The 25,129-nt window shown below is 46.4% G+C and overlaps 1 protein-coding gene across 1 annotated transcript in view; it reads right to left on the bottom strand.

Annotated features, from left to right (window-relative positions):
- LOC143285885 (uncharacterized) overlaps positions 1–25,129 on the bottom strand; it is a 47,522-nt gene that overhangs the window by 11,693 nt on the left and 10,700 nt on the right. The window contains exons 2-3 of the mRNA XM_076593328.1: positions 2,856–3,003; positions 2,241–2,305 (exon numbers count right to left, since the gene is read on the bottom strand). Of these exons, the coding sequence (XP_076449443.1) occupies positions 2,241–2,305; positions 2,856–2,970 (180 nt within the window). The 5' untranslated portion in view covers positions 2,971–3,003. The remainder of the gene's footprint in view (positions 1–2,240; positions 2,306–2,855; positions 3,004–25,129) is intronic.

Raw genomic sequence — 25,129 nt, 5'->3', positions numbered from 1 at the left:
TCTAGGCTTACCTTGTCTCGTGAGGAGATAATTTGAAATAAAAGTATCGAATGGTGTTTTAATTTTTGGGCTGACTGCGTTGTAGTCCCACTTGGAAAGAAAATACATACGGTAACACCTCTGGTCACAGTGTAGCTTTCATTTTGTAACAGACAGTATAACAATGGGATTCTGGCACTTACTTATATTTCGATACATATTTCTTTCTTGAATCGTCATGTAACGGACACACTGTCAGTGTGTCTAACTTAGTTACATTTCGATAAATCTGATTTATTTTCAGTTCATTTACACCAAAGCAGAGATGAATGAAATCAGACCCAAATGTACAAATGGTAAGATCGGATACGTATGTTCCGGGTTGCAATACCCAATAAAAGGATTTATATGTTTCAAATCGATAGTACTATTCAGTTTGCTAGCCCAGCAATGTCAAAAACATTTCCACCACAAGACAAGGCAAGAAAAACCTTATTATATCACAAAGAGTGATTGCAGATGCGGCAAAATACAACTGGACAATCAGAACACACACACACACACACACACACACAGAGAGAGAGAGAGAGAGAGAGAGAGAGAGAGAGAGAGAGAGAGAGAGAGAGAGACATTAAAGATTGCTTGATTAAACAGGAGTAATAAACATACAATTTTCAAATTAAAGCATTTTACATATTCGCTTTAAAAATATTCTAATCAATAATTATCACATCGTGATTCTCAACAGAAATAGGTTTTAAGACATGAACGTTGACACTAGGCATATCGCATTGCACATTCATCGTACGTGTTGCACATTTATGATAAACATTGTCATGTATTTTACGCTAAAAATTGTTTTAGAAATTAAAGTACAGCCTATTATGCACGTATTTTCACGCGTACTCACATGAAAGCGCACACACTAGTATGCGCACACAAACACACACACAAACACACACACAAACACATACATAGTTCTCAAACAAATAAGGAGACGGGTAATTGGGATATGGACAGATGGACACATTTTGTGGGGGAAGGGAGAGAAAGAAAGAGAGAGTGAGCACAGAGAGAGAGAGGGGGGGGGAGAGAGAGAGAGGTGAAAGAGATATGTCAGTGCGAAATCAGTAAGGAAAAAAAAAAGAAAAAGAAAAGAAGAGCTGGGTGAGGATGGTTCACAATTTGTAATACATGTGAGTATATAGAATTGTAGACATGACCAAACTAGAGTTTGTTTTCGTTAGTTTATGTCCACTATAAGGAGAACACATTCAGATCCTTGAAAACAATTCGCTATGGCGCGACACGTTATCAACAGATTGACGCATTTCGACATAGTTTGTAAGGATTGCCAATGAAAATATTATACCAGATTTTAGGTCTGGCTTTCGGCACACATGTACTGTCCACGTTTCTCTTTGAATGTCGTGGTGGAAAAAGGTTCTTTGAGGTGTTTGGGGAGATTGTTCCAGCAGTGCGTGGCGGAGTATGCCAAATTCGATTTATAAAGATCTATTCTTGGCTTGGGTAGAATAAGTGTCGCATATCGGGAGTTAGGGTTGCGAATATCATAGCAGACAGTGGTTTGGTGCTGATACGTAGGACATTTACCGAATATGATTTTATGCTTAAGTACGCACTTATTCAATATTAGATGCTTAGTCAAGGGAAGAGGTGCTGGCAGTTGATATTGATGACTGCGCGTATTTCGTAAAACACCATTGATGTGTTTTACAGCACGTCTGTGTACAGAATCTAGTTTTTTCATGTGCACTTCGCTGCAGTTGTCCCAAACGTTTGAAAACGTAATTAATTCCAGACGTGATGTGAGAATGGAAAAAGAAATTGAAAGCCTCTGGACTGACGACATGTTTTAAACGGGATAACAGGTAAACATTTTTTGCAACTGACCTTGATAAAGAACGGATACCCGCCTCCCATTTTAGCTGGTTGTCAATAACGACCCCAAGGTGTCGATGTTCTGTAACTTGTTCAATAGCTTGGCCATCAATTGACAAAGTGAGCGGATCTGAGCCACGCTGGTGCTTTTGGCGAGTGGCTACAATCACACTCTTTGTTTTTTCTGGGTTAAGGAGCATATTATTTTCTGTACACCAGTTGGACACAGTTAGGCTTGTTTGCAATCTACCATTAATGTGCTCTAACTTTACTACAGCTGTATGAAGAGCAGAGTCATCTGCAAACATGTCGCATGATCCTGCAGATGAGGAGACAGACAGACAGACAGACAGACTGACCGTTTTATTGAGAGCCAGGCGTGAGTTCTGAAGACGACTTGGTGAAGACAGACTGAGAGGCGTCCCTTGAACACACACACACACACACACACACACACACACACACACACACACACACACACACACACACACACACACACACACACACACACACACACACACACACACACACACACACACACACACACACACACACACACACCTGATCATCAATAGAATGAATCCATATAATTATATTTGGCTTTTTTCTTTTCTCAGATTTAGGATCCTTTGACCGCATGACTCAGACAACAACGGGAGGTGTGTGTGTGTGTGTGTGTGTGTGTGTGTGTGTGTGTGTGTGTGTGTGTGTGTGTGTGTGTGTGTGTGTGTGATAGACACGCAGACAAATATGCATACACTAACTCAGATAGACACAGACAGACAGACAGACAGACAGACAGACAGTCAGACACACACACACACACACACACACACACACACACACACACACACACACACACACACACACACACACACTGTGAGTATGTGTGTGCGCGCGCATATTTATACATGCATGTCCATTTGCGAGTGTACGTACCTGAATACGCGCGATCTCGCGTGATACATTCTTACCATTATGGATGGCAGAAAGGCGGACGGCATAGCAGAACGTTGCTATGACAACAAGAGCTGCCAGACCCGCTACCGTTCGGCCCCTGAGCGGAACCAAGGCGACACCCCAGGCCATGTGACGTCCACGGTCAGTCAGCACAGCTGGTTCCTATGACAACACACATGACCATTGACAGTGTTCAATGTTCTTTGTTGTTGTTGTTTTTTCAAAAGGACAACGTTGCGCACCAATGGAAAAAAAATCACTTTTAAACATGTATAGTCATTGCACACATGTAGTGCTGCCCCACTTGCCAGACAGCGTAACGGGCAGTCAGTAAGTACGTATACATCTAATGGTCAGTTACGGACGGACGTACATACACACCTACTGTTCTGAAACTGAACAGTCTTTTCCAGTAGGTTACCAGCTTTAGGAAGAAGTCATCTTCGTGTTCGGTCGAGAGGTTTTGGTAAGCTGGGTTAACATCTGTTGGGAGTTTCTGGCAGTATCTGTATGCATGGTAGTCGTGTCCGATTATGACCATCGGTCATCGGAACGGCAGTGGAGGCAACAGCTTTCTAGACCATTTGGACCAGAATTTAATTATAGTGTACAGTGTCTTGCCCAAGTTACACTCCCACACTTTCGGCAAAGAGGGCTATAGAACAGACCACTTCGGGATGGTCCCCAAAGACCAACTAGCACACAAGTCTGCAGCACTGAGAGCCAGTGCCATCTTGCCTCCACGTTTGAGAGTCAAAGTCTTCATGAAAAAAAAAACCCCAAAAAAACAAAAAACAAAAAAACTAAGATATAAAAAAACAGCAGGTAGAATATTGTTATGTATAATGTTATATATATATATATCTATATTATAATACTGTTATATAATAGTGGTAGTGGAGTGATGGCCTAGAGGTAACGCGTCCGCCTAGGAAGCGAGAGAATCGGAGCGCACTGTTCAAATCATGGCTCAGCCTCCGATATTTTCTCCCCCTCCTCTAGAACTCGAGTGGTGGTCTGGACGCTAGTCATTCGGATGAGACGATAAACCGAGGTCCCGTGTGCAGCATGCACTTAGCGCATGTAGAAAAACCCACGGCAACAAAAGGGTTGTTCCTGGCAAAATTCTGCAGAAAAAAACACTTCGATAGAAAAACAAATAAAACACACAAACATAAAATACACAAAAAATGGGTGGCGCTGTAGTGTAGCGACGCGCTCTCCCTAGGGAGAGCAGCCCGAATTTCACACAGAGAAATCTGTTGTGATAAAAAGAAATACAAATACAAATGTAGCCTTTGGCGAGGAGTCGATATTTCTGTATTACTGGCTGCCGCGGTTGAGTCTTCACAACCACCTTGTGGCCGTTGGAGAAGAAGGGTAGAAGAATGAATGGGGGCTCATTGTTGTGCACTGTATAATTTATATTGTCACGAAGTGATCCCTCGTAGCAGACAGTTTGCAGTTTTCTAAAAGGGGAGATATTGCATCCCATACCAGATTACCTGGTTTTGTCGAATTGGAAGTTGTATTGCCACAACGGGATCTTAACTGAATAACTGTCATGCCTGTGATTGTTTCTAGTTTTCCGACAAAGGGTTTGCTTCATCGGTACCCGAACCCACCACGATGGAAGATTCGATTCACATTTTGTTTTGCGGGCGCAATAACCGAGTGGTTAAAACGTTGGACTTTCAATCTGAGGGTCCCGGGCTCGAATCTCGGAGACGGCGCCTGGTGGGTAAAGGGTGGAGATTTTTTCCGATCTCCCAGGTCAGTATCAGTAGCTCAAGGAGGCGTCACTGCGTTCGGACAAATCCATATACGCTACACCACATCTGCCAAACAGATGCCTGACCAGCAGCGTAACCCAACGCGCTTAGTCAGGCCTTGAGAAGAAAAAGAAGAAAAAAAAGACATCATCAATAAATAAATAAAATAAAATAAAATGAATAAAAAATAACAGATAAATACACCAAAAAAATAATAATATTTATAAGGCGCAAAATCTTGATGAAGTCAACTCTAAGAGCAAAAAAAAAAACAAACAAAAAAACAAACAAACCCAACAACAAGAGAGAGAGAGAGAATAATGATGTAAAACATGCAGACACACATTCACACATTTGAACTACCCGGTGACACAAAAACACCAAAAAAAACAACAACAACACAAGTCCGGAATACAGCCAGCACCACCACAAACAGCCTCACGATTGTCACACTCTTCAACTTTAACACCTTGCACACCACTCTGAAACAATCACACTCTTCATCTTGAACACCTTGCACACCACTCTGAAACAATCACACTCTTCATCTTGAACACCTTGCACACCACTCTGAAACAATCACACTCTTCATCTTGAACACCTTGCACACCACTCTGAAACAATCACACTCTTCATCTTGAACACCTTGCACACCACTCTGAAACAATCACACTCTTCATCTTGAACACCTTGCACACCACTCTGAAACAATCGCACTCTTCATCTTGAACACCTTGCACACCACTCTGAAACAATCACACTCTTCATCTTGAACACCTTGCACACCACTCTGAAACAATCACACTCTTCATCTTGAACACCTTGCACACCACTCTGAAACAATCACACTCTTCATCTTTAACACCTTGCACACCACTCTGAAACAATCACACTCTTCATCTTGAACACCTTGCACACCACTCTGAAACAATCACACTCTTCATCTTGAACACCTTGCACACCACTCTGAAACAATCACACTCTTCATCTTGAACACCTTGCACACCACTCTGAAACAATCACACTCTTCATCTTGAACACCTTGCACACCACTCTGAAACAATCACACTCTTCATCTTGAACACCTTGCACACCACTCTGAAACAATCACACTCTTCATCTTGAACACCTTGCACACCACTCTGAAACAATCACACTCTTCATCTGTAACACCTTGCACACCACTCTGAAACAATCACACTCTTCATCTTGAACACCTTGCACACCACTCTGAAACAATCACACTCTTCATCTTGAACACCTTGCACACCACTCTGAAACAATCACACTCATCTTGAACACCTTGCACACCACTCTGAAACAATCGCACTCTTCATCTTGAACACCTTGCACACCACTCTGAAACAATCACACTCTTCATCTTGAACACCTTGCACACCACTCTGAAACAATCACAGTCTTCATCTTGAACACCTTGCACACCACTCTGAAACAATCACAGTCTTCATCTTGAACACCTTGCACACCACTCTGAAACAATCACACTCTTCATCTTGAACACCTTGCACACCACTCTGAAACAATCACACTCTTCATCTTGAACACCTTGCACACCACTCTGAAACAATCACAGTCTTCATCTTGAACACCTTGCACACCACTCTGAAACAATCACAGTCTTCATCTTGAACACCTTGCACACCACTCTGAAACAATCGCACTCTTCATCTTGAACACCTTGCACACCACTCTGAAACAATCACACTCTTCATCTTGAACACCTTGCACACCACTCTGAAACAATCACACTCTTCATCTTGAACACCTTGCACACCACTCTGAAACAATCACACTCTTCATCTTGAACACCTTGCACACCACTCTGAAACAATCACAGTCTTCATCTTGAACACCTTGCACACCACTCTGAAACAATCACAGTCTTCATCTTGAACACCTTGCACACCACTCTGAAACAATCACACTCTTCATCTTGAACACCTTGCACACCACTCTGAAACAATCACAGTCTTCATCTTGAACACCTTGCACACCACTCTGAAACAATCACACTCTTCATCTTGAACACCTTGCACACCAGTCTGAAACAATCACACTCTTCATCTTGAACACCTTGCACACCACTCTGAAACAATCACACTCTTCAACTTTAACACCTTGCACACCACTCTGAAACAATCACACTCTTCAACTTTAACACCTTGCACACCACTCTGAAACAATCACACTCTTCATCTTGAACACCTTGCACACCACTCTGAAACAATCACACTCTTCATCTGTAACACCTTGCACACCACTCTGAAACAATCACACTCTTCATCTTTAACACCTTGCACACCACTCTGAAACAATCACACTCTTCATCTTGAACACCTTGCACACCACTCTGAAACAATCACACTCTTCATCTTGAACACCTTGCACACCACTCTGAAACAATCACACTCATCTTGAACACCTTGCACACCACTCTGAAACAATCGCACTCTTCATCTTGAACACCTTGCACACCACTCTGAAACAATCACACTCTTCATCTTGAACACCTTGCACACCACTCTGAAACAATCACACTCTTCATCTTGAACACCTTGCACACCACTCTGAAACAATCACACTCATCTTTAACACCTTGCACACCACTCTGAAACAATCACACTCTTCATCTTGAACACCTTGCACACCACTCTGAAACAATATCAAAGTACAAGGACAGGGCGAGGACAGCAAAAACACGGATGAAGCACAGAGCACAAACACCAGCGTGTCGCCCCCTCGCGAAGCGCCACATGTGCAACAAACATGCAGTTTCACAGATACGAAAGCACAATCAAATACACATAAACGTACATGAGCCCCAACACACACACACACACACACACACACACACACACACACACACACTTTACCCTGCCCCCCCCCCCCCCCCCCCACTCCCCTTCCTCCTCTTCCACACACTGATTTCTAGGCTACGTATCGCAGCTTCCACGGCAAACACACACACACACACACACACACACACACACACACACACACACACACACACACACACACAGACATACACCACACACGCACATTTACTTGTACAAGCACACACACATACGCTCATATCCCCCACCCCCAACCCCACACACATATATATGCACACCCGCACGTTCCAATATTCCGTTGCTCCCACAGTGTAGACATGCACACACACACACACACACACACACACACACGCGCACGTGCACATAGCTCTCCTGACACATGTGTACACTTACACCCTCACGCACGCACACACGTACACGAACACACACACACACACACAGACACACAAGCACACACATACACACACGCACAGAGGCTGCCACTGATTGGCCGCAAGAGGGGTGGGAAAAGATCTCTGATGCCAAGAACGTGGCGTCTAGTGTGTTGCTCAGTCTACTGTATTAGGAAAAGCCCACAGAGACTCTGCTCCGTTTTGAAGAAATTTGCGCAATGTTGGTTTGAAAATGATGCCGATATTCGTTTGATTTGCAAAGCATCGTGCTCTGCCTTTCATGCTTGACTTACGGCCGCTCCCTCTCTCTACCTTTATTTCTTTGAGGCGATCGATGGTGTGATGGCCTTGTACCTGTTCTTTTTGGTATTCTTTGACTTTTCTGAGGATTTCCGATTTTTCTAGATGTAGGCCGCTCGTTGTTGTTGCGTTATCAGCAAGTCTGTCAGCTCGCTCATTTCCCTTAACACCTGCATGTCCCGGGCAGTTTGACCATGTAAGTTTTTTAATCTGAAAGTTGCGCATTGCCTCATGCCACTCTGGGCTTCCCATTCCACTTTCAGTTTTCTGTATGAGGTTCATTGAGTCCGTTAGAATCATGGTATGTTGGTTTCCGGGCATATGGATAGATGATAGCCACTGGAGGGCATGTGTCACAGCTTCAACTTCCATCGTTAGGCTGGAGGTTATGACTTTGTAGGCAGCATTCTCTTCCCTAATTGTTTTTCCATTTTGTTTCGCAGTGAATCCCCATTCGGATTGGCCTTTGGTGACTGAGCCATCTGTGTATATGATAACGTCCTCTTCTTTACTGTTTTCTTCTATGAGTAGCTTCACTTCTGCATCAGTTTTGCCCTCTGGCCATTCCCGACAATGTCCTCCTAGAGTGGGTGAAATGGCTGTGTTGATTAGATGATTGAGGTTTTCGGGGTTTTTCTCCCATTCTATTGTTTCTTTCAGGTCTTGTAGTCGGCATACTAGCTGGATTGTGTCTTCTGCTTGCCCCATCCAAGATCTTCCTCGTCCTAGACGGCTGCCTTTTGGTTCTTTGACTGCGTCATGCAGTGGGTTTTGAGGGTTTTCTAATGCTCTGAAGTAGGTCTTAACCTGTTCTAACTTGTTTCTGGCCTGCACTGAAGGAAGGTCAAGCACGTATCGCATGGTTTCCGTGGGCGTGTCTTTTGTTGTTCCAAGGATCAGCCTCATAGCTTCATTCTGAACTCTTTCTAATTTTAGGAGGCTGCTTTAAGACGGTATTGTTAGCCAAAGTCCGTAGTCGACCACACAGAGAACGAGTGATTCATATAGCAGGAAGAGGTGGTGTTTTTCGATACCTTTGGTTGCCATTGCTTTTAAGACTGAAAGACCCTTCCCAGGTCAACATATGTGCAGACCTGCTTGTGCCTGAACCCCAGGCAGAAGTGCCAGCAGAAGATCAGATACGCACGTTAAAGATCCTGTAATCCATGTCAGCGTTCGGTGGGTTATGGAAACAAGAACATACCCAGCATGCACACCCCCGAAAACGGAGTATGACTGCCGACATGGCGGGGTAAAAACGGTCATACACGTAAAAGCCCACTCGTGTACATATGAGTGAACGTGGGAGTTGCAACCCACGAACGAAGAAGAAGAAGATTCCCTTTTGTTCTGAAAGCCAATAAACCCATTTTCGATGACATCCATGTGGGTCATGTCCCAACGTGCAGGGCTTAAGCACTCTGTTGATACTCTCAAACAGCCCTGGTCCTTTATTGATGTTCCAGTACAGCTATAAATCACTGTCTTTATCTGTTGTTGCAGACATTTACAGTTTAATCAATGTGGCTGACATCATCATACTGATGTCCACCCTCACATATCATCGACCACACTGTTGGAACACATCGTATGAAAAAAAGAAAAGAAACAAGACAGGCAAGGCCTTCAAGACTCACTTGTGATAAATTAAGTCCCCTAGCATTAATTACAGAGTAATTTCCCTTTTTTACTGTCTGCACCAAAACGTTTGCAAAATAAATAAAAATTCCATGCTTAGCAAAAGAAGTTCCTGTTTGAACAAAAAATGATAATAATGACTGCTCTTGTTGTTGTGTCAGAATAAGAGGTCAAAGTGCCAAGTTCAGAGAATACAAAAAACATAAATATAACAGTAAATGCAGTTTGCATATAATTAGGCTTCTTTTTTTTTGCATCCCAGAGGTGCAATATTGTTTTAAACAAGATGACTGGAAAGAACTGAATTTTTCCTATTTTCATGCCAAATTTAGTGTCAACTGACAAAGTATTTGCAGAGAAAATGTCAATGTTAAAGTTTACCACGGACACACACACACACACACACACACACACACACACACACACACACACACACACAGAGAGACAACCGAACACCGAGTTAAAGCATAGACTCACTTTGTTTACACAAGTGAATCAAAAACGAGAAAGAAAAAAGATCGCCGCTTACCGGCGGAATCGTTATTTGCACGGCCAATGTACCTGTCTATCTGAACTTTAAGCTGACCACTGAAAGCCTTGTCGATATCCGTGTTATGCAAGATATTTTATGTGCAGCGACAGCTTTGGATGCAACAGGGAGGGTTTATATGGCTGGAACAAGAAAAAGAAAAAAAAAAGGATGCACCCGAAATCGATATTTCACACACATTACCTTGTGCTAAAAAGAAACAGCACGTGTTCCACGCCTGTGTGTATTGATGGAATGAAGGCTTAGCATACACCATTAAAAATAAATTTTGGAACTTTGTCAGGCTGCAATTTACACACGTCCTATATGATATTTAAACACGTCTTGAAATTCCGCAATGGAATGAAGAGCCATTTTATGAACTGACTGACAAATGGATTTATTGGTCGAGTCGGTTACTTTATCTGAAGGCCAAACGTTTTAGTTACTTCGTGTTATGACTGATTTGATTTTGACATTCCTGTTGATCAGATTTGACAAGATAATTAGGTTGGGCTGGTTTGTGCGTCTGGCTTTCTGAGCCGGAGTTCAGCCCGCTGGTGTTTCTCGTTCAATTAGGGCTGCCCTCCCTGGAGAGCGCCATCCATTTTTTGTATTTTTTCCTGCGTGCAGTTCTATTTGTTTTTCCTATCGAAGTGGATTTTTCTACAGAATTTTGCCAGGGACTACCCTTTTGTTGCCGTGGGTTCTTTTACGTGCGCTAAGTGCATGCTCCACACGGGGTCTCGGTTTATCGTATCATCCGAATGACTAGCGTCCAGACTACCACTCAAGGTCTAGTGGAGGGGGAGAAAATACCGGCGGCTGAGCCGTGATTCGAACTAGTGCGCTCAGATTCTCTCGCTTCCTAGGCGGACGCGTTACCTGTAGGCCATCACTCCACACTGATACCCCCCTTGGAGTGTCAATGTTGGTGCTGTTCGGAAGACTATAAAGATCAGTGAAGTACTTTTGACTTACAAATGAATGCAGATCAAAACACCGACCGCTAAAAGCAACAGAAAGGCCCACCGCAGTCAAACGCGCACATCTCTTTGCCCAACTGCGCAGGCGCGCTGTGTCACATCTGCATCCTCATTGGATAAATCTATTTATGTTTCCCCGCATTTAAACGTTTGTTATGTCGCTTTCCCGAGTTCGAATCTCGGTAACAGCGCCTGGTGGGTAAAGGGTGGAGATTTTTCCGATCTCCCAGGTCAACACATGTGCAGACCTGCTTGTGCCTGAACCCCCTTCATGTGTATACGCAAGCAGAAGATCAAATACGCACGTTAAAGATCCTGTAATCCATGTCAGCATTCGATGAGTTATGGAAACAAGAACATACCCGGCATGCACATCCCCGAAAACGGAGTATGGCTGCCTACGTGGCGGGGTAAAAACGGTCATACACGTAAAAGCCCACCCGTATGCATACGAGTGAACGTGGGAGTTGCAGCCCACGAACGCAGAAGAAGAAGTGTCGCTTTGGTTACTTCATGAATTCTGCCACGAACTTACAAAATGTGTGCGATGCGGCCATTATTAAATAATATATGTATATACATTCACTGCAACCTGAGCGTGGTTTCTAATTAAACGGTGTTGTCTGTTTTACTCGGGGTTTTGTTGTTGCGTGCGTGCGTGCGTGTGTGTGTGCGTGTGTGTGTGTGTGTGTGTGTGTGTGTGTGTGTGTGTGTGTGTGTGTGTGTGTGCGTGCGTGTGCGTGTGTGTGTGTGTATTTGTTTGTGCGTTCGTTTGCTATCTTACTTTCGTTAATTGTGTTTCTGTTGTTCATACTGTATGATAAGTGAATATAAAAAATACGCACTTTCGATTTATCCTCACACCACCAGCAGGGACGTCTGATTCACTTCTGGCATGCAACACTAGAGAGAGAAAGAGAGAGAGACAATGACAAATGTTTTATTGAGGGTAAAATGGATAAGCTGGAAGCTTCTTCACACCATGCCCTCACACACGCATACACACACACACACATACATTGTAATAAATGAAATAAGTATGAATAATAAATGACAGAGAAAAAACCAAATAGATAATAATAGTCACATAAATGGATGAATCAAAGACTACAATTACGGAAACATGAAAATCATACAAAACATTGCCACATGAAAATCTTCAAACACACACACGTTTGTGCACACACAGGCATTATACACATAATCTCGAACACACAAGTACACAGAGATACACACGCATACTTACACTCGCCGATTTTCCTTGCTTACACACTGTTGGAGAACAATTTATCAAAGTACGTTGGCTTACTAGGATCTCATCATATGCTTTGATTTTGCTGGTACTAATTACATTTGTTGCATAAGATATTTTTGATACGCTTTTTTGAAAGGTGCTATAGTAGATCTATTTCTAAGATACTCGGGGATTTCAGAGAGAGAGAAAGAGAGAGAGAGAAAGAGATAGACACACACACAGAGACAGAGAGAGAGACGCAGACAGACAGAGAGTGAGTGTCTTCACCCAAAAGACACTCCCCTCCATTGCCTGCTGTCCCCAACGACCACCCGCTTGCCTTTCCCCCTCCCTCGACCGATCCCCCCTCCCCCCTCTTCCCTCCCCCCCCCACCACCCCACCCCCACCCCCCCATCATGACCAACACTATGAGCAAAGTTTTCCTCCTCTACCGCTACACGTTCCCTGCGAAGGTCTCCCCCACCCCCATCTCCCTTCCACCACCCACACCCTCATCCCCTTCCACCACCCACACCCCCATCTCCCCTCCACCACCCACACCCTCATCCCCCCTCCACCACCACCACCCTCATCTCCCCTCCACCACCCACACCCTCATCTCCCCTCCACCACCCACCACCCACACCCTCATCTCCCCTCCACCACCCACACCCTCATCTCCCCTCCACCACCCACACCCTCATCTCCCCTCCACCACCCACACCCTCATCCCCCCTCCACCACCACCACCCTCATCTCCCCTCCACCACCCACACCCTCATCTCCCCTCCACCACCCACCACCCACACCCTCATCTCCCCTCCACCACCCACACCCTCATCTCCCCTCCACCACCCACACCCTCATCTCCCCTCCACCACCACACCCTCATCTCCCCTCCACCACCCACACCCTCATCTCCCCTCCACCACCCACACCCCCTCCACCACCCACACCCTCATCTCCCCTCCACCACCCACACCCTCATCTCCCCTCCACCACCCACACCCTCATCTCCCCTCCACCACCCACACCCCCATCTCCCCTCCACCACCCACACCCCCATCTCCCCCTCCACCACCCCCACCCTCATCCCCCCTCCACCACCCACACCCTCATCTCCCCTCCACCACCCACACCCCCCTCCACCACCCACACCCTCATCTCCCCCTCCACCACCCACACCCTCATCCCCCCTCCACCACCCACACCCTCATCTCCCCTCCACCACCCACACCCTCATCCCCCCTCCACCACCCACACCCTCATCCCCCCTCCACCACCCCGACCCTCATCTCCCCGCCACCACCCACACCCCCATCTCCCCTCCACCACCCATACCCTCATCTCCCCTCCACCACCCACACCCCCCTCCACCACCCACACCCCCATCTCCCCTCCACCACCCACACCCTCATCTCCCCTCCACCACCCACACCCTCATCCCCCTCTCATCCCCTCACCACCCACCCCATCTCCCCTCCACCACCCACACCCTCATACCCCCCCTCACCACCCACACCCTCATCCCCCTCCACCACCCACACCCTCATCCCCCCCACCACCCGACTCATCTCCCGCACACCATCCCCACCTCCCTCACCACCATACCTTCATCTTCCTCCACCACCGACACCCCCTCCACACCCACACACCCATATCCACTCCACCACCACACCTCTCATCCCCTCCACCACCCACACCCTCATCCCCCCTCCACCACCCCGACCCTCATCTCCCCTCCACCACCCACACCCTCATCCCCCCTCCACCACCCCGACCCTCATCTCCCCTCCACCACCCATACCCTCATCTCCCCTCCACCACCCACACCCCCTCCACCACCCACACCCCCATCTCCCCTCCACCACCACCACCCTCATCTCCCCTCCACCACCCACACCCCCTCCACCACCACCACCCTCATCTCCCCTCCACCACCCACACCCTCATCTCCCCTCCACCACCGACACCCCCTCCACCACCCACACCCTCATCTCCCCTCCACCACCCACACACTCATCTCCCCTCCACCACCCACACCCTCATCTCCCCTCCACCACCCACACCATCCCCCCTCCACCACCCACACCCCCATCTCCCCTCCACCACCCACACCCCCATCTCCCCTCCACCACCCACACCCTCAGTTAGCCCCATAGTCGGAAACTGCGGATGAACATCGCCAGTACCCGTCACATCCACAGTTAGGCCACCCAGGTTACCCCATGTTCTACCCCACTCTGCCTCCTCATGCACCCACCACCCGGTCTGTGGCACTGGCCCTGTTACATGCCTGTTGCCCCAACCTCGCCTTATGGACAGCATGGATCCTTAAGGACTTTCTACACAATGTGTGTGTGTGTGTGTGTGTGTGTGTGTGTGTGTGTGTGTGTGTGTGTGTGTGTGTGTGTGTGTGTGTGATTTCTTGTGGACCTAGCTGCCAGTATCAAATGAACATTCAAAACAGAAATATAGACCCTGATTAATCTCAATGAAAAAAAAAGAAAAAAGAATGTGCTTGATCGCTGAACGCAGACCAGTGAAAAGACGCTCTGCTGATTCTCTGCGTTTGATATTTGTGAACGATCAGTGAGTGAGAAGAAAACCAGTGAAAAGACGCTCTGCTGATTCTCTGCGTTAACAATCATGCTTGAAGTGCACAAACTGGACAATGGTTCACTTACCTTTGTGTGTGTGTTCACTTGTATTCTTTCTTGTGCAGGTGGGTTGTGTCGTGTGTGTCGTGTTTTAGATCTCCCTTTCGGTTGGTTTAAGTGCAGTTTAACAGTTGCCATTTCTTTTGTTATTCTTATTGATTTATTCATTTATTTGTTTTACTAACCATAACACTTATCATCTGTAACTGCGATACAGTGTGATTTGATATCAGCACAAGTTGCGAAGTTGCTGCCAACGCTAATTGCACATAGTATGCAAAGATTTTTTTTTTAAAAGAAGAAAAAAACACCACCTTTGATACTCTGACTGAAGAAAGTTTGCCTTCCCTACCTGTGTGTTGTGTAAGTATATTACAGTAATCTTTATAATGCTGTTTGTTTTTGTTTTCTTATCATAACTGAGCTTCAGCTTCCGCTGACAACAATGTCAGAATCCAATGGAAACACCATGCGTTTTCACCAAGCCAACGGGACAAGGATTGCTCACTTAAATGCCTACCATTTATATAATGAACTACCTGATATATGTTTACTTTTGAATGGACCCCCTAACCTCCACGTGCTCGGAATGAGTGAAACACGTCTTGACTCCCAAGTGACAAACGAAATGCTGTCCATCTCCAGCTATGACACAATTCATCGGGATGCAGTTAACCATGGTGAGACTGGACTCGCAGTTTATATACACAATGGTTTATCCCATAGTCAGGCCTGGAGGAAAAAAGAAAGAAAAGAAAAATCCAATATGAGGATTGTCATAGCCGGGGGCGGTAGCGGAGATAAGCTTCCACCACCTATAAAGTGCTCCCGTAAGGCATGCGTCTCAAACAGCCTCTGACAACCAAGCCCAACTCCTGGTATTGCCCGTGTGGCTTAGTCTTTAAGCTCGGCGGAACTGCTTTTACTGACAGGAGAAGGGGCAAAAGGCGGGTCTCTGGTGCCTCAAAACCAGATGCTTCGGGCAGATGGAGCTCGTCAGCCTGGGAAGGCAGTTCATCTAGGAGAAGGAAAACCCTGACTCCAAACCTCTGATGCCTTGTGGCATACCCGGTCACGGTAAAAGCTTCGGGAGTAAACCCTGAGGAAAAATCCGGAGCTGGGCCCCCTAAGGCGGTTGGACGTCGCATTGACTTTCTTCCAGCAGCTCCTGCAGCCAAGCTGGTGCCGAACGTATCGCTCTGCGTTCCTTCGGACGACATCGGTGAGGCCGAGAGGAGGATCCTGACAACTGGGAAACCAAGCATCTCCTTAAACTTCGCCCAGGCTCACGCCCTGGAGAGGTCACTTCAGTGCCACTGTCCCCAGCGGCAGGAACAACACGGGAGGCAGCAGTTACGAGTTATAAGCTAGGACCGATTGGCGTAGGTCCAGGCGCTACGGGCTGCCTCCGACAGTGGGAGGGACCATCGTAGTCCCAGTGGTCAGCTACCGCCCGCTCCAAGCTGGGCAGCCCCCAGCCAATAAGGTGCTGACCCGCCACAGTCTGCCTGCTTCAGTGGGTGCTTGGAGCTAGGGAAAAGATCGACAAGCAGACTGAAATCCTGCACCAGGCAGAGAACGAGGGATTGATATAGCAGTATGAGAGAGGGGGGCGGGGGGCAGGCAATCTTGAGTTATTTTACAGCGAAGTACAATGGTTCAATGGGGCTTCTGAGAAAGGACAAGACGGGAAAAATTTGTGCTTATTTCTCATGATGTGTTTCTATCATGTTAATAGTCGAACATCAATTGATTTGATTTATGGCAGACTGTATAGATTCCCAATCTATCTAAATTTACATGTTATATGAATTGGATACTGGCTTGAAATGATTCATACCAGTGAACAAAACAGAACACATGCAACAGCTTGTGAAATGCAATATGATCTTCATATCAGAGGGAAAATAATGTTGGCATCACAAATTCGAAGGTGTTTATGCATTTATGGTTTTTTATTAGTTTGGGTGAACCAGATGTGAAAATAGTTCTTTTTTTAGAGCTTGCATTAAACAGAAAATATTTGATTATGCATAGCAAGAATGGGATAGCCATATTCAGTGTGTGTGTGTGTGTGTGTGTGTGTCTACGCGTGTGTATGTGTATACGCGCGTGTGTATGTACGCGTGTGTGTGTACGTGTGTGTGTGTATGTGTGTGCGTGCGTGTTTTTTCTGTCAGTTTGGAAATCGTGGCTTCTGACCGGCCACAGCCAGTACCTCTAGGCAGCTGGTTCCCGCATGTAGCGAGGCAGGACTGAAGAGGATAATGAAGATAATGATGGATAATGAGATGAGTGAGCTATTATCTTTTCAAACGGCTCGCCTCCGACTGACGCGCGGAAGCCATTTGTCCGTCTGTCAAAGGTACACAGATTGTACCGCTCAGGTCACTGGTGATGTTCGTGTTCATACAATAACTGGGATATATAATTATACTCGAGTGGACAGAGAGAGAGGTGGAATGTGTGTGTGTGTATGTGTGTGTGTGTGTGTGTGTGTGTGTGTGTGTGTGTGTGATCGACAGAAAATTGGAGAGACGTTAAGTGGGAGGGGCAGATCTAATGCAACCGATGGAGAGACCTGACTGTGATGAAAATAAATATCGGTTGGATATACAGTGCCGATAAAGTTTAGACAAGAATTCAAAAAAGAAGGAAAAGAAGTCCACGACGAAAACAAAACAAAACAAAACAAAACACACGAAAATAAAGCATATTTGGCGAACAGCTTTTCAAAGATACACACACTCTCTCTGTCTCATTCTCTGTCTCTGTGTCTCTGTCTCTCTTTCTCGTGACAAGTGATAAGTGTAGTTATTCAGATTATTTCAGCTGCCCACGTGGTGTCAGACAAGGGTGTTTGCTGAGCACTCCCTTGTTTTCATTCTTTATCAATGAGCTGGTGATGGAGATATCAAAGAAAGGTAAACATGGCATTCACATGTTACAAGTGTTATAGTGTGCCGGCAGTGTCACCTGCACCACTCACACTCTGTCCCCCTTCCCTCCCCATCCATTCACCCCCCCCCCCTCCCTCCCTCCAACCTTTATCTCCCTCCCAGCTCTGTCCAGTCCAAAGTCCAGCCTTTGAGGTCATGCCAACACTGTCCCCAACCCAGCGCTTGGCTTTGCTTTGTGTTGTCGTTTTCTTGTTGACTCACTCGTGTAAACAAAGTGAGTCTATGTTTTAACCCGGTGTTCGGTTGTCTGTGTGTGTGTGTGTGTGTGTGTGTGTGTGTGTGTGTGTGTGGTAAACTTTATTATTGCCATTTTCTCTGTAAATGCTTTGTCAGTTGACACCAAATTAAGCATAAAAATAGGAAGAATTCAGTTCTTTCCAATCATCTTGTTTAAAACAATATTGCACCTCTGGGATGGGCACAAAAAAAAAGAAAAAAGAAGCCAAATTATATGCAAACTGCATTTACTGTTATATTTATATTTTTTGTATTCTCTAAACTTGGCGCTTTGATCTGATATTCTGACACAACAGTCATTAAAATCATTTTTTTGGTCAAACAAGAACTTCTTTTGCTAAGCATGGAAGTTTTATTATTTTGCAAACGTTTTGGTGCAGATAGTAAAAAAGGGAAATTACTCTGTAATTAATGCTAGGGGACTTAATTTGCTTTAAACTGATCTTTCTCATCTTAAACATTACATTTTGAAATTATACTCAATACACAAAAAAGCTTGTGTGTTTTACTCTGTCACAAGTGAGTCTTGAAGGCCTTGCCTCTCTTGTTTTTGTTTTGTTTTTGTTTTTGTTTTTTCACATATGATAATATATCCAAATGATCTATTTACTTGAACTGCAGTACCTATTCTCACTATATAACATTATGTATGTCATCATGTGTTTCTTTACCTTTTTGTGTTTCACTCACTATGTGCTCTTTCTTATCCTATATATGTATTCAAACACATAATAATGCTGAGTGTATAAGTGTAATCAAATTGAAATTTTAAAAGAAAAAAAAAAGGGTTATTGTGGACAAGTGATCATTGTCGCTCATTCCGAGTCCCCCATACACGGTCACACCCGGGTTCGTCTGCCACGACCCCAGCGTCGGCTGAGATAGGTTATCATGGACAGGTGATTATTTGGGGTTTTTTTTTTTTTTTAATTTATATATAACTCTATGTTAAATGTCCCATAAACTTCCTTTTACCACCAAGGAGGCAGTGAATTCATATCCACTGTATGTAACGTTCGCCACAGGAAGGCGAGGCACAATCTTCTCCTTCCGCCATTTCAACCTTCCCCAGCCTTTTCTTTTCTTTTCTTTTCTTTTCTTTTTTTAATTTTTTTTTATCACAACAGATTTCACTGTGTGAAATTCGGGCTGCTCTCCCCAGGGAGAGCGCGTCGCTACACTACAGCGCCGCCATTTTTTTTTATTTTTTTTTTCCTGCGTGTAGTTTTATCTGTTTTTCCTATCGAAGTGGATTTTTCTACAGAATTTTGCCAGGAACAACCCTTTTGTTGCCGTGGGTTCTTTTACGTGCGCTAAGTGCAAGCTGCACACGGGACCTCGGTTTATCGTCTCGTCCGAATGACTAGCGTCCAGACCTCCACTCAAGGTCTAGTGGGGGGGGGGGGAGAAAATATCGGCGGCTGAACCGTGATTCGAACCAGCGCGCTCAGATTCTCTCGCTTCCAAGGCCTCCTAGGGCGGACGCGTTACCTCTAGGCCATCACTCCACTAAGTAAGGTAGACCCTATCCATTCAAATACCGTTGGATGGGGTCAGGAAAGTCGGAGTAAACTCCCTTCCCCAAGGACACAACACCATGCCAAAACAGGGCCTCGAACCCTGATCACTGGTGAACACTGGACCACAAGTGGACCCAGACAACTGGACCCAGACAACGAAAACTGAAGTGGTTTGGTCATGTCACACGCTCCTCTGGTCTTGCTAAAACAATCTTACGAGGCACAGTGAGGGGAGGAAGAAGAAGAGGCAGACAAAGGAAGAGATGGGAGGACAACATCCGAGAGTGGACAGGCATGGAGCTGAGAGACACCCTGAGAGCGGCCGAGAGACGCGAGGACTGGAGAAAGGTGGTTGACAAAGCTTCAAAGGCGCCCCAAAGGATTCGGAATCTGAGGGATCGGTGACGGTGACGGTGACGTGACGGACCACAAGTCCAACGCCTGAGCGATTCTGCCCCTCGGAGCCTCTTTGTCCCAAAGACCTTGCCCCAAACAGGCACTTGCTCAAAGAAAAGAAAGAAAGAAAAGAAAAGAAAGACAGAAAGAAAGAAAGAAAACAAAATCAAACGACACATGATGAACTGCACAAAAAACAACACTCGCAGTCACTCTCGATATCAATTTACAAAGACTCAACACACACACAGAACGCACCTGGCTGTGACTACACAGGAGAAATTCACAATCAGAGGTATAAACCGTCAGATGAACAGTATCAGTATCAGTAGCTCAAGGAGGCGTCACTGCGTTCGGACAAATCCATATACGCTGCACCACATCTGCCAAGCAGATGCCTGACCAGCAGCGTAACCCAACGCGCTTAGTCAGGCCTTGAGAGTCAGATGAACAGAGGATGAATAAAAGAACTCCAGTATTCGTATTCGTGAACGTCTTCGAGCTGGCAATATCTTTTTTTTTTCCCCCTCACCCCATGAGAGTTTGTGGTGGTCAACAAACTGTAGTCCGCCTAATGAAGGTTACTGTGACGAGCGTCCATTGTGGCTGACAACAAGTGTGTTGAGCTGGGCTCAGCGGTGGGTGGGGCAGATCAGAACAAAGGGGACGTTACGTTCTTATCAGGTACCCGCTTTCTGTACACTCCCTCCACCCCCCCACACCCCCGTCCCCCGCCCCCCGCCCCTCATTCCACCTCATTTTACATGGCCGATGAGGAATTCTAGGGAAAATAGAGGGAGGTGTGGTTGTGGAAATGTCGTGTTTCGAGTTGAAAAAAAAAGAAGAAAATCTGAAAGCGAGCTGGGATCTCAGCTGATTCGTGCTGACAAAGCGGAGACGTTTACCTTTATTATTATCATTATCATCATCATCATCAACATCATCATCATTCTTCTTCTTATTATTATTATCATTATTATTAGCATTTACGCCTAATCTTGAAAATAAACCCTAGGCGTTTTACAAATAGAACACACACGTAAATACCAAAAAGGAAAAAAAATGAACACAAGATACCAAACATTATAAAAGAATTATTACATCATTATTATTTTATAAATAGCTCCGCCTTTCTCCGACACTGTCCGTTGGCGTGACAGCTGTCCGGAGAGAGAGATTGAGAGAGAAGGAGAGGGAGAGACAGGCAGAGAGAGGTTGAGAGAGAAGGAGAGGGAGAGACAGGCAGAGAGAGATTGAGAGAGAAAGAGAGGGAGAGACAGGCAGAGAGATTGAGAGAGAAGGAGAGGGAGAGACAGGCAGAGAGGTTGAGAGAGAAGGAGAGGGAGAGACAGGCAGAGAGAGATTGAGAGAGAAGGAGAGGGAGAGACAGGCAGAGAGAGGTTGAGAGAGAAGGAGAGGGAGAGACAGGCAGAGAGAGATTGAGAGAGAAGGAGAGGGAGAGACAGGCAGAGAGAGGTTGAGAGAGAAGGAGAGGGAGAGACAGGCAGAGAGAGGTTGAGAGAGAAGGAGAGACAGGCAGAGAGATTGAGAGAGAAGGAGAGGGAGAGACAGGCAGAGAGAGGTTGAGAGAGAAGGAGAGGGAGAGACAGGCAGAGAGAGATTGAGAGAGAAGGAGAGGGAGAGACAGGCAGAGAGAGATTGAGAGAGAAGGAGAGGGAGAGACAGGCAGAGAGAGGTTGAGAGAGAAGGAGAGGGAGAGACAGGCAGAGAGATTGAGAGAGAAGGAGAGGGAGAGACAGGCAGAGAGAGGTTGAGAGAGAAGGAGAGGGAGAGACAGGCAGAGAGAGGTTGAGAGAGAAAGAGAGGGAGAGACAGGCAGAGAGGTTGAGAGAGAAGGAGAGGGAGAGACAGGCAGAGAGATTGAGAGAGAAGGAGAGGGAGAGACAGGCAGAGAGAGGTTGAGAGAGAAGGAGAGGGAGAGACAGGCAGAGAGAGGTTGAGAGAGAAGGAGAGGGAGAGACAGGCAGAGAGAGGTTGAGAGAGAAGGAGAGGGAGAGACAGGCAGAGAGAGGTTGAGAGAGAAGGAGAGGGAGAGACAGGCAGAGAGAGGTTGAGAGAGAAGGAGAGGGAGAGACAGGCAGAGAGAGATTGAGAGAGAAGGAGAGGGAGAGACAGGCAGAGAGATTGAGAGAGAAGGAGAGGGAGAGACAGGCAGAGAGAGGTTGAGAGAGAAGGAGAGGGAGAGACAGGCAGAGAGAGATTGAGAGAGAAGGAGAGGGAGAGACAGGCAGAGAGAGATTGAGAGAGAAGGAGAGGGGGAGACAGGCAGAGAGAGATTGAGAGAGAAGGAGAGGGAGAGACAGGCAGAGAGAGATTGAGAGAGAAGGAGAGGGAGAGACAGGCAGAGAGAGATTGAGAGAGAAGGAGAGGGAGAGACAGGCAGAGAGAGGTTGAGAGAGAAGGAGAGGGAGAGACAGGCAGAGAGAGGTTGAGAGAGAAGGAGAGGGAGAGACAGGCAGAGAGAGATTGAGAGAGAAGGAGAGGGAGAGACAGGCAGAGAGAGGTTGAGAGAGAAGGAGAGGGAGAGACAGGCAGAGAGAGGTTGAGAGAGAAGGAGAGGGAGAGACAGGCAGAGAGAGATTGAGAGAGAAGGAGAGGGAGAGACAGGCAGAGAGAGGTTGAGAGAGAAGGAGAGGGAGAGACAGGCAGAGAGAGGTTGAGAGAGAAGGAGAGGGAGAGACAGGCAGAGAGAGATTGAGAGAGAAGGAGAGGGAGAGACAGGCAGAGAGAGGTTGAGAGAGAAGGAGAGGGAGAGACAGGCAGAGAGAGATTGAGAGAGAAGGAGAGGGAGAGACAGGCAGAGAGAGGTTGAGAGAGAAGGAGAGGGAGAGACAGGCAGAGAGAGATTGAGAGAGAAGGAGAGGGAGAGACAGGCAGAGAGAGATTGAGAGAGAAGGAGAGGGAGAGACAGGCAGAGAGAGGTTGAGAGAGAAGGAGAGGGAGAGACAGGCAGAGAGAGATTGAGAGAGAAGGAGAGGGAGAGACAGGCAGAGAGAGATTGAGAGAGAAGGAGAGGGAGAGACAGGCAGAGAGAGATTGAGAGAGAAGGAGAGGGAGAGACAGGCAGAGAGAGATTGAGAGAGAAGGAGAGGGAGAGACAGGCAGAGAGAGATTGAGAGAGAAGGAGAGGGAGAGACAGGCAGAGAGAGATTGAGAGAGAAGGAGAGGGAGAGACAGGCAGAGAGAGATTGAGAGAGAAGGAGAGGGAGAGACAGGCAGAGAGAGGTTGAGAGAGAAGGAGAGGGAGAGACAGGCAGAGAGAGATTGAGAGAGAAGGAGAGGGAGAGACAGGCAGAGAGAGGTTGAGAGAGAAGGAGAGGGAGAGACAGGCAGAGAGGTTGAGAGAGAAGGAGAGGGAGAGACAGGCAGAGAGAGGTTGAGAGAGAAGGAGAGGGAGAGACAGGCAGAGAGAGATTGAGAGAGAAGGAGAGGGAGAGACAGGCAGAGAGAGATTGAGAGAGAAGGAGAGGGAGAGACAGGCAGAGAGAGGTTGAGAGAGAAGGAGAGGGAGAGACAGGCAGAGAGAGGTTGAGAGAGAAAGAGAGGGAGAGACAGGCAGAGAGAGGTTGAGAGAGAAGGAGAGGGAGAGACAGGCAGAGAGAGGTTGAGAGAGAAGGAGAGGGAGAGACAGGCAGAGAGAGGTTGAGAGAGAAGGAGAGGGAGAGACAGGCAGAGAGATTGAGAAAGAAAGAGGATGAGAGAGATAGGTTGAGAAAGAGAGAGGGAGGGAAACAGAAAGAGAGAGAGAGAGAGAGAGGCATATAGATAGATAGATAGACAGATAGACACATAGATACATAGATACATAAATACATAAATACATAGAGAGGTTGTGAAATGGAGATGTTGACAGAGAGAGAGAGAGAGAGAGAGAGAGACAGAGACAGAGAGAGAGACAGAGAGGATGAGAGTGAGACAGGCAGATAGACAAAGAAAGAAGAGAGAGGAAAAAAAAACAGGTTGAGAGAGGTTGGGAAACGGAGATGTTGACACAGAGAGAGAGAGAGACAGAGACAGAGACAGAGACAGAGAGAGAGAGAGAGGATGAGAATGAGACAGGCAGATAGACAGACAGAGAGACAGACATAGAGAGAGAGAGAAAGCAGAGGTTGAGAGAGGTTGAGAAATGGAGATGTTGACAGATAGATTGACAGAGAGACAGAGAGAGAAAGAGAAAGAAAGACAGAGACGAGACAGACACAGAAAGACACAGAGAGAGAGACAGAGAGAGACAAAGATACACAGAGAGAGAGACATACAGACAGAGATACAGACGGAGATACGCAGACAAGTAGACAGACAGACAGACAGACAGGCCTGCAGACAGACAGGCAGACAGACAGGCAGATAGACGGAGAGACAGACAGGCAGACAGACAGACAGGCCAGACAGACAGACAGGCCAGGCAGGCATGCAGGCATAGACTTGAGAGCGATACAAAACCGAATCTCTCCCTGCCCTTACCTCTCCGACACACGTAACGGTGTGTGTGTGTGTGTGTGTGTGTGTGTGTGTGTGTGTGTGTGTGACTCCCGATTGCCTTGTTACGTCTCCCTCCCTCCCCCCCTCCCTTCTGTCCCCCCCCCCCACCCTCCCCCCGCCCCCACTCAGCACCCCACTCCCACGCCTCATCTCTCCCTGTGCCTGTCTCTGTCTGTCTATCTATTTATTTATTCTAATTTAGTGTATCTATTTATTTATTTTATTTTCATTGGGTTTTTTTTTATAATTATATTATTATTATTTATTTATTTATTTATTTATTTATCTTATTTTATTTTATTTAT

This window comes from Babylonia areolata, chromosome 9 (genome assembly GCF_041734735.1).
Source record: "Babylonia areolata isolate BAREFJ2019XMU chromosome 9, ASM4173473v1, whole genome shotgun sequence".
NCBI classification, from domain to species: Eukaryota; Metazoa; Mollusca; class Gastropoda; order Neogastropoda; family Buccinidae; genus Babylonia; species Babylonia areolata.
This window is presented reverse-complemented; position numbering and strand designations above follow the sequence as displayed.